At 39.4% G+C, this 10,392-nt stretch overlaps 2 protein-coding genes across 2 annotated transcripts; one reads left to right on the forward strand and one right to left on the reverse strand.

Moving 5' to 3' along the window:
• The first annotated feature begins 1,935 nt into the window (after positions 1–1,935).
• On the forward strand, positions 1,936–6,373 carry psme1 (proteasome activator subunit 1). Its single transcript, XM_061065032.1, has 12 exons — positions 1,936–2,008; positions 2,136–2,181; positions 2,446–2,478; positions 2,580–2,642; positions 2,863–2,964; positions 3,652–3,715; positions 4,131–4,228; positions 4,517–4,585; positions 4,724–4,791; positions 5,149–5,203; positions 5,475–5,561; positions 6,183–6,373. The coding sequence occupies exons 2-12, from the start codon at positions 2,143–2,145 to the stop codon at positions 6,261–6,263; spliced, it is 759 nt and encodes a 252-aa protein (XP_060921015.1). The 5' UTR covers positions 1,936–2,008; positions 2,136–2,142; the 3' UTR covers positions 6,264–6,373.
• A 26-nt stretch (positions 6,374–6,399) lies between these two features.
• Positions 6,400–9,867, reverse strand: LOC132994584 (fat storage-inducing transmembrane protein 1). Its single transcript, XM_061065031.1, has 2 exons — positions 8,602–9,867; positions 6,400–7,335 (listed from the first exon to the last, which is right to left on the reverse strand). The coding sequence occupies exons 1-2, from the start codon at positions 8,886–8,888 to the stop codon at positions 6,666–6,668; spliced, it is 957 nt and encodes a 318-aa protein (XP_060921014.1). The 5' UTR covers positions 8,889–9,867; the 3' UTR covers positions 6,400–6,665.
• Between the last annotated feature and the right edge of the window lie 525 nt (positions 9,868–10,392).

A 10,392-nucleotide genomic window follows, 5' to 3' on the forward strand; every position in this document is an offset into this window, starting at 1 on the left:
TATCAACAACAGTCACACTTTGGCCTGATCAATAATGAGCCAGAAAGTGTTGCTCTCGTGTTTGGGAAGACCTCTGGACCTTTTTCTTAAGATAGTTTTTGTTACATAGAAAAATCCACATTATAGTTTAAATGTGTTAAAAGAGAAAATCTCCATCCTGCAGAGTCTGAATAATTTTGAGTATATTTCTAGAAGACTAGTGGTGTCATTGAGGCTAAATGATTGATATACCTTAGATATCAATATGTTATTTTGGATTAAAAAAAAGGCTTACATTCTCAGGTTTACTCTGACGATTTCAACCCAGGGGCGTGGCCAGCAGGGGGCCAGTTCTGCAGATCTGACTGACCTCTACTGGTGCCACCCAAAAATTCTGAACCTTGATTGGCTATTTGCCTTTATCAGATGCAGGGGCTGATGATAAAATCATCTAATCGGGGCCTCAAGTGGCTTTCTTTGTATTTTAATGTGATACATTTTCATTTGTGACTTTGGAGACGTCTTCCTTTAGAGCAGCGGTTCTCAACTGGTGGGTCGGGACCCAAAAGTGGGTCGTGAACGTGTGCCTGGGGGAAAAAAATTTCAAAAAGTATATGAAGCACTTTTAAAGCATGTTTGTTTTGTTTTCGTCTCTTTGTTCTGTCACATGTGTTGTACTGTCTGAAGTCCAAACTGCACCATTTTTCATTTTAAAAATCTCATTGGTTGAAAAATATCAGAAATTCTCATTAAGGAGTTGATGGTGGGTCCTGAGGCTAGACCAGTTGAGAACCACTGCCTTAAAGTCCTTAAAGAATGAAACTTAAAGAGTAAAAAACATCTACATAGGAATATGACTTCTGTATGTGAAGGTTAGTGGAGACAGAAGGGTTAAATAAATGTTATTATTTTTTTGTATTTGCACACAACTACTCCCTACAAGCCCTGCATAAGTTAATGTCCCAGCTGGGCTGCCCCAGTCAAAAAAAATCTCAACGCACCATTGTGTCAATTGTCATGTTATTTTTGTTGTATGCAAAAAGGCAGTTTCATTTACTCCACAGTAGCACCATCTAGTGGTCAAAGTCCAAAATGGTGTATGATTTAACAGGTATTTTTCTGAATTAAAACATGTTTTTTTTCATGTCAAGGACTGCAGTCTTTTGGAGACTGGGTGGTACAGACCCCCATACATCAACACATCATTTTTGTATTTATTTGTTTGTCAGTGAAAGTAAAAATTACAAAGAAAAACATTATTATAACAATTTTATTATGAATGATATTACAATCTTTATTGTGTATGTCAAAGCAATAGTCATCGGATTTTTTTCTCTCTTATCTTGAGGGCCTGTTTTCAAGATAGGCCAAAAAAACAAGTTGTTGGACAAAGTCTGAAGTTTTTGTTCGTTTTTTTTTGTTTTGTTTTATTTTGTTCTGTTTTTTCTTAATAGCTCGATTGGAGTATTTTTTTTGTATTGTCCGTTTATTTTATTTTATTGGATTTTGCATTTGTTAATGCTGAAGAATGGGGGTAGGACTTGACAAGCCTAGGCTTCTTCCTATCCCTTTTTGAACGAGTCAAATGTGTATCATATAGAAATTCGCTTTTTATTTATTTATTTTTTTTATACAGATTTTCTTTTCCACTTGTTTATTCATTTTCATCTATTTTTAATCGTTCGAAATAAAGAAAGAATAAATAAAAGTGTTTCTACATCACAGCAATTTCACCTAACACTACGCACTAAGCTGTTTATTTGACTGCATGTCTATGTTGTTTCAATGTATGCGTTCAATAAAAAAAAGAAGAAGACGGGATTCAAGAATAATAAATACATAGCATATAGTCCTCAAAGTAGCTCTGCATCTTGTATAATATTAGCAAGACGTGCCTTTTTTTTTTTTTTTGCTTTCCAAAACTACAAGTACCACAATGCAGCAGGGATGTTGAATAAAAAAATTGGAAAGTACGGAACTGTCTGCAAATGCGCTTTACTTTCGTTTTCGCTTTTTATGCTGAGTAACTGTGAGTAACTTTCCGTGTTGTGCCACGGCATTGAATTACATAAATGAAGAGCTAATAATCCTTTTTCGAAGTTTTCATGAAGTTTTAAGGCTTAGAGAAACACTAACCAACAACTTTTCCTCTGCAGGGACGACATGGCTTCTGTTGGTATCGGACTAGAGTCGAAGAAACAGGTGAACATGAACTCGTTAATCTGCTAGCTTGATTTGATAATGTGCTGCACCTCACTTTAAATGTGCTGGTCGATGTGTAAGATACGTAAATATAGCGATCATGTGTTCAGATGTGTTTGTTCAGATATGGTAAGTAAACAGAGGAGAGCAGTTAGTTAGTACTAGCTTTAAAAGTGTTTTGTCATTTCCCTTTTTTCTGACTTTACTTTGACGTTGTCTCAAAAATAAGAATGATAAATTAATGACGTTATCTTTTCGCTGCAGGTGGACGACTTCTGCCTGAAGCTCACCAAGGAGGTAATGTATTAACACTAAGACATATTGTCTAACTGGATTAAAGTTTATAACATTAAGAGGGTCGGTGCTAAGTAGCCTAATAATCATTTCTTGTATAACAGGCAGAAGATCTGGTTTCAAAATTCTTCCCACAGAAGATTGAAGAGCTGCAGATGCTGCTTAAGGTATCAATCTGTGACTCTCACACAAACCAGGGTCCTGCAGGAGTCTGTCAGGGTCACCTGAGGCCTCTTTATCAAAATAAGGAGACTCTCTGTTCCTTTGTCACATTTTTCTGAACAAGATTTTCTGGACTCTTATCAGTTGGGTGTCCTTGACATGTAAATGTGTGTCTAACACAGAAAAGCTGTCCGAAGTAACATTTCTAACTTGTGTTTCTGTCAGACATCTTTCAGCTGCGATGACCTCGCCTCTTTGAAGGCTCCACTTGATATTCCCATTCCAGACCCAGCTAAAGAGGAGGCCAAGCGCAAGAAGAAAGAGGAGGTGGGTCCCATGTTCAGGGTTCAGGCTTTAATGTTCCAACATGTTGAAGCACTGGAGGGTTAAGACATTTCTTTGATTAGAAATTCAACTTACTGTAATGACCTAGAAGTGAATACCATTTGAAGAAATATAAAGGTCAAAGAGGTTCAAGGAAAAGGGACAAATAATATATTAATGTATAAGATATATTTCACAGTAGCATGTTTTTTTTTGCATGAAGCCTTTCAGTTGGGATCCTCTGCCAAGAGTTTATATTTAGCGTTTCATAAGATATCAAGACATAACACAGAGTCCCATATCACCATGGCAACAGCCCCTGTGAAATTTCCAAGGCTGTTTTACAAATTGGCAGAGAGTGGGTGTTTTACTTGATTGGTTTGCTTAAAAACAAAAAAAAAAATCTTAAATTGTTGCCATTAAATCATGGTCAGGGAACATTTGATGAGACTAGTATTCAAAATACATGCAACAGAAAATAACCACTGACTTTAACACGTCGCATATTGAACTCAAGTTTCATGTTGGAAACATTTCAAAACAAAGATTAACATCTTAATGCTGTGGTTGAGAAACACAGGCTATAGGTTACATTTCTTAAACAAAGAGAGCCAACATTTGTGATTGGTTAAGAGAATTTTAGGATTTGAAAACCTTTTGACTCTTCTGCCTTCTGTTCTCTTGATGCAGAAGGAGGCAAAGGAAGGGAAGAAAGACAAGGACAAAGACGGCGATAAAGAGGACGAAGATTCAGGTAAATGAGGAGACTGATGCTGCAGAGACAGAAAAAGAAACATAAAGACTGAATGTGGAAGAGTTATGATTATCTCATAGAGTGGTCATCAAATACTTTATAATAAGGTTGTTTTACAATGAAAGGAAAGTGGACGATGTAGAAAACATTTAGTTTTATATGCCAGAAAGTTGATTTGTGTTAATTTAAAATCTCAATGAAAGAAAGTAAAGCATGAAAACATTTCTTAAACTGAGATTATTATTTGCTTGTTCACTTATCTCATTCATCACGGTGAATTAGTAGTTTCTGTGGAGCCACTAAACAGCTTTTACCTCCATTGTCTAAATTAGATAGGAACTCGTATTCCTACTGACCCAGGGTATTTGATATCATGACAAAGAGAATGAATGCTTTGGGCTTTCTTGTCCAACAGGGCCTCCTTGTGGTCCCATCTGCAGCAATGAGCGAGTGGAGAGTCTCCTGCATGAGGTCAAGCCTCAGATCCAGACTCTGAAGGAGAAGCTCAACACGGTTGGCCTCTTAAATGATCCTCTCAGTTTCATTTTGTAGAGAGAAAATGAGTCCAAATGTTGCCATACTTAGTGATCTAGTTCACAACTTGAGTAAAGAAAAAGATTGAATACAATAAGGCTTACTTTACCTGAAGGTGTGTTATATGTTTCAGGAGAGAAGACATGAAGGATTGCCATAAAAAAATACATATTTAAAATGTTTAAGGAAAAATCAGATTAACAGTTAAGACTATGAAGTAACTTTTGTATCATGCACAGGATGAATGAATTCAGGTTTTCCTTGCAGGTGTCAATGTGGGTACAACTCCAGATCCCTAAAATTGAAGATGGTAACAACTTTGGAGTGGCTGTTCAGGTTGGTATCTGCTCAGGAATGTCTGAATCAGTGTGATTGCTCTCACACTCGCTTCCACATTTTCACCTTCTGTACGGCATATCCGTTTGTGTTAAATGTGTCCAGTTAGACTTGATGTCATTACTCTTGTCCCAACAGGAGAAAGTGTTCGAGCTGCTGACCAACACGCGCACCAAGATCGAGGGATTCCAGACTCAGATTTCTAAGTAAGAACCCAAAGCTCTGCAGCCCATATCATGTGGTAGATGTGTTTTATTTATTTAAAGATGAAGGGAGAATAACAAGATGCAACTCTTTTTTTTTATGTGTGATGATGAAGTTGTTCATGTCCATCCACACACACACACACACACACACACACACACACACACACACACATCTGTACAGGTGTTGGCTGGTACTGTAATAGCTCTTTCTTTGCAGCTAGTAGTAGGGGCTCAGTCATGCCAATCATTTGCATTTGACATTTTTAACCATCATTTAACAACATTGTAAATTGCTGAGTGCTTTTAAATTAGGTAGATTGTTACAAAGCAATGACTTGTCTGTCTTTGGATTGTCAGATACTACAGTGAGAGAGGTGATGCTGTGGCCAAAGCTGCCAAACAATCCCATGTGGTCAGTATCTCATGTTTGGTGTCTCGATCAGAGCGGCACGCTGTAATGTTTGTGTTGGTGTTATATTGATCTTAAGTTATTTCAGAAATGAACATAAAACGAGGCTGTTCATCGTGGTGCCATCTGCAGACTGTACTCTTTGCTTTGTGTGTAAAGTAAAAAGCAATTACGACAATGTTCTGCTCTCCGACAAATTGGGTACACACTGGACGTGCCATGTCTTGTATGATCTTGCATATCAACTCTGTGTTCTGTGTGCTCTCTGCGGCAGGGAGACTACAGACAGCTGGTTCACGAGCTGGACCAGTATCAGTACTGGGAGCTCCGCCTTGTGGTCCTGGACATCCGCAACACATATGTAAGACCCCATCTCGGCTACTGTTTACTTTTAGGGCTTTGTTTTATTTAAAAAGGTTGTGAAGCATGTTTGTGTTTTTGTTTTGAAAACTGAAGGAAAAAAAAATGTTTTAATGAATTTTAAAATGTAGGAAAACTGTCACCACATCTCTAAGAATGACCATGTGATATTGTTAACGTGTCAGACTTAATATTCCATGTCTTGTTATGACACACTGTGTTCTAAATAAAACTATGCACACATCTATAAAATATTCCTGCCATGTCCCAGCAGCAGGGACAGCGGCTAAATGGAATCCATTCCTTAATAGGAGGGTAATTAAAGTAATTGCTGCGCTCGTGTTAAATTGATTGGAGCTCCATCTCCCACCCATTAGTCACTGTTTGTCTCCTTCCTCTTGCTATTGTCCCCCCTGTGTTTGATGCTGTTAATGAACAAGGCAGTACAGGTGATGATGAAAGCAGCTGTGTGACAGTCTAACAGCTCTGGAACTGCACGTCTCTTCTTATTTATAATAGCCTGTAACCTTTCTGTCTCTCTCCCGTGCTGTCTGTCTTTCTTATATGCGCCTCTTGCTACATTTCCCCTGATGTCTCTCCCCCCGTGTCGCTCTCTCTTCAGGCTGTGCTGTTTGACATCATTAACAAGAACTACAACAAGATTAAGAAGCCCAGAGGAGACGGCAAGGCTCTCATCTACTGAGACTGAAAGCCAGCACACCCAGGCTTTCTTCTAACAAGACACAGCTAGTTTAGTATGACACGCTTATGAAGTTACAATACACCAACTTGAAATAAAAACCTTCAATTTCATATTGTGCAAAAAAAAAAACTTTCATATTGTGCATTCATTTTGGTTCCTATTACAAAATAAAACACGATTCCTATTACAAAATTACTTTTGTCTGAAGGTTTTTGAAACATGGGTTTTAGAGTATTGACCAATAATCACAGCTTCCTGCATATTGTTCAAGAGATGTGAAGTATAGACAAGGGTGTTTAAAATTTCCCAACACTAATGAGAGGTCATTTTGACTTTCTTGACCTTAGCTTAGCTTTCAAGATCACATACAAAAAAAACCATCATCAACTGAAGGTTTCATAATTACTGAGAGTGTTTTTGAATGTCTGTGATGCTAAAATGTCCTTCTGGCAAACCAGGGCAGCCCCAGCCCGGTTTCAGTCTGTACCATCCCTGATAGAGTCCTCTCCATCCCAGGTAGCCCAGAGCTCCCCCTAGCTGCTGGGAGGGGAACTTGGGGAAGTGTGCAAGCAAACACAGCAGCAGGAACATCCAAAGAGTGAGTAGGACTACACACAGGAGGAAGATGAACCTTAAAGGCCCACATGAGGATCTCTGCAGAGGCTTTGTTTGAGCTAGGTGACGGCCAAAGACGGACACTTCCTCCACAAGCTGCAGGCAACACAAGCAGAGGATGAGGATGTCCTGGGATACTTCATAAGCTCTCCACACCATGTTGGCTCTGAGGCACGAGGCCTTGGTCTGGTCCTCATGCAGAAGCAACAGGGGCTGTGCTGAGGAGGCAGTACCTTGGGTATCTTGATCAGGTGTTATAGGCTCATAACAGGTTCCTGCTGCATCCTCCAGCAGTGTCAGGATACGCTGAGATCCCCACCAGAGCAACCCCACAACCCCTACCCGAGAGAGGTGGCGAAGTAGGAGAGAGGGGGGATGACGGGCTGAGGCGGAGAGAAGAAGGGTGAAGGAACCTGAGAAGATGCACGTCCAACCCCAAGTGGACTTCAGGAACTTCCTGTTTGTACAAAAAATGAGAATAACTTCTGCCATGAAAATAACCAGTTCTAGCCTGCTGCTGAAGAATGAATGAAGCCTAAAAGTTCAAGGCTCAGTCTTATTTATTTATTATTATTACATCCACACAGACGTTTTTTTTAAAAGGAAGGTTGAGATTCACATCATAAATTATGTGAGGTTAAAAATTAGACGAAGTGGTACTCATTTAGATATAATTACATATCCCTTCATATGTGCAGTTAGAAAGGTATCTACTGACATGTTATGAAAAAAGAACAATTGTTTAAACTTTTTTCTGTATTTATAAATCACAAGGACAGTATTAATTAAGCTGTTAGAATGCAAAAATGCCCGGTCACTTAGCAGAGTATCCTTCAAAAATAATGTGATTATACTTTTAATTTAAAATTCTAACTGAAAACTTTCTGTTTAGTTAAAACCTGTGAACAAACAATCGCCACACTACATCACTGCAGGAGTCATGGTTAAAGTTAAACCATCAGAGTTGCACATGAAGAGAGGAGTCAGTAAAAGTCTGCTTATAATAGTCATCATTTGCCAACATGTTAGTGTCTATAGGCGGATTAAGAAAACCACTGAATGGTTCATTTTTATTGCTTTTAAAATCAGCTGTTGACCAGTAGACAAGTTTGTAGTTTCAGACTGACTGTAGAAATGATGAAGGTATACAGAGAATATACATCACGATGATCTTATAGTTGCAAATGTGCACTTCAAGTTTCACATTTGCACACATCCACATTGCACTTTACATAACTTAGTAAAAATGTAAATTTAGGTATGAGCTCTTGACTGAATTTACTGCAATGTTTTATATTGTTGCACATCGTGTTGTGTTCAGATTTTCTTCATTTTGATTTCACTGTTGATGTTGTGTTTGTATATGTTGTCGTCTGTGTGCTCCTGCTGCTACACAAATTCCCCCATGTGGGAAAACAAAGAATCTGTCTTTTCTTTTTTAGTACAGTCAGTTTGTTATTCTTGCTGTTAACATGTGAAATATTCACCGTGTATACTTTAGAAGTAAGCCATAACTTGTATTTAAAAGTTAAACTGAAGAAATCTCAAATTGACTTAATGACTTTTGGGCTAATGACAGGGCCGATTGTTTTAGCTGAATGTAGTTCAAATCATGCTTCACTTTGTACAATACTTTCCTTCATATGCAGCTACTCATCACTGTGAAATTTCAGGTGAAAGCACCAACACAACCATCACCCTTTGGATATTCCAGAGATCTCACCTGTACAGGTAGTGATTGCTGTTAGCGAAGATGCTATACTTTGACACCCAGAAACTCAACAGAGGCCCAAACAGAACCAAGGCAGACAGCATGAGGTGGAAATGTCTTTTGACCAGGTTGCTTCCAAAAAGTCTGGCCAGCAGGTCCGTCACAAACACCAGAGCAGCGTTCAGCAGCCTGAGGATGACGTTTCCTGGCACTATCAGCTCTGCAGCTGACTTGCATAACTTCTCCAAGTTGATATCTGGTGTGAAGCCATTTGACGACTTTTCAATCTTTACATCCATGTTTATCCCTTTGTATTCCTGGTGGAGCTTTTTAGAAGTTTGAGAAGTCTTGCTCTCCTTGTCTGTTTTTGTCCCAACGAGAGCCTGTGTGCTGTAGTCTGCCTCACTTCTCCTCGCCTGTGAAAGGCAGGACAGTTGTTCTCTGGGAGCCTTTCTACTTTATCACTGTCAGGCGTGCAAGAGAGCACATGGTTATAAAAATACAATCCCTCTGTTCCCTTTCGCCCCTAAAGCCCTCCCCCTCAACACAGACTCAGAGTGTGGACATGATAATGGCTGCTCCTCTTACTGACCCCATTATTCTCTTATCCATGTTCCAAAGCATTTTCGAGTTTCATGCTGCTAGACGGTGGCTGATTACAGACTACTAAATCTGTGACTTTGAAAATGAACCCCAAACTGTGCACAGTGGCCTCACACAAGTACTTCTAATCAGACATACATGCATCATCGTTCAATTACATTTGCGCCGAACATCCAAAAAAAACGTGTCTCATCTCGCACTGAGAATCATTCTCACATGAAATGGTTAATTTGGCTCCTTGTTTGGTTCTCTTCAGTCCCTCCTTTCTTAGAATCAGCTGTTGGAGCCAATACTAATTTAAGTTTTAAACTGTTGCCAGCCTGCATTTGGCGCCACGAACAGCTGCGTTTCTCTCGACACCCTTGAGCCTTTATTTCCAGGCCCTCTCTTCAAGCCAGGGCTGATTACACCTCTTTAACGCCCGGTGCCAAATCAAGTACATTTAGTCTTTCTGTGGGACTTATGCTCAATAAAACACACTTGAGCGGTTTTCAGAAGCCAGGACATGCAGTCTTATAAAGAGCCCAAAGCCATGCTACCAGGGACACTACTGCAGTCTCTGTGTGAAGGGGTGCTTTTAGTTTGTTCAGGACATCATGTGTGCTTTTATTTTATAAGCTGTTACTACTCCCTATCTGCCTTTTCAGCTGTAGCAAAATCCTGCCCCCCCAACCCCCCATTAAAACCAATTAATTGGAGAAGCAGTTGTGTTTACTTTGCTGTGTGATTTCATTGTAATGTGACCTCCACTTCCTACCAAATGATCTCAAACCAAAGTGTTAGTGTTGTAGTCAAGACCACACTAACCGAGACCGAGACATCCCCAAGACCCAGACAAGACCAAGACATTTAGGGATCAAGACTGAGTCAAGACCATGTCGTGGAAAAGTAGCAATAATCTTCTGACCGAGACTGAACTGCAGTACTACAACACTCGTCAGTGTAGAAGAAACCAGACATGACACAGACTCATGATAGACCACTAACCGCATTTCTCTCAGTTAAATGACCCTCACATGACTTTTCTATGGTCCCTGTTAGCATCTAATAACCAGCTGTCTGTTATATGCCACTGTCAAACACACATGTAACAGTTTCCTTTAGCCAACGGGACAAAGAAATTAAGTGAAAGAGGAAAAGTTTGAACTATTTTTAGCTTTCTCTCAAATGTTTGCTCAATGTGACACCACTTAAGAAAAC

Source organism: Labrus mixtus, chromosome 19 (genome assembly GCF_963584025.1).
Source record: "Labrus mixtus chromosome 19, fLabMix1.1, whole genome shotgun sequence".
In the NCBI taxonomy this organism is placed as follows: Eukaryota; Metazoa; Chordata; class Actinopteri; order Labriformes; family Labridae; genus Labrus; species Labrus mixtus.

What these genes read in the sequence shown, in the direction of transcription:
- LOC132994584 (XM_061065031.1), bottom strand. Translation starts at nt 8,888, where the DNA reads ATGGATGTAAAGATTGAAAAGTCGTCAAATGGCTTCACACCAGATATC. An exon ending in AGCAATCACTACCTGTACAG is followed by an intron (nt 7,336 to 8,601) that starts GTGAGATCTCTG and finishes TTGTACAAACAG; the next exon opens with GAAGTTCCTGAAGTCCACTT.
- psme1 (XM_061065032.1), top strand. Translation starts at nt 2,143, where the DNA reads ATGGCTTCTGTTGGTATCGGACTAGAGTCGAAGAAACAG. An exon ending in GACTAGAGTCGAAGAAACAG is followed by an intron (nt 2,182 to 2,445) that starts GTGAACATGAAC and finishes TTTTCGCTGCAG; the next exon opens with GTGGACGACTTCTGCCTGAA. An exon ending in TTCCAGACTCAGATTTCTAA is followed by an intron (nt 4,792 to 5,148) that starts GTAAGAACCCAA and finishes TTGGATTGTCAG; the next exon opens with ATACTACAGTGAGAGAGGTG.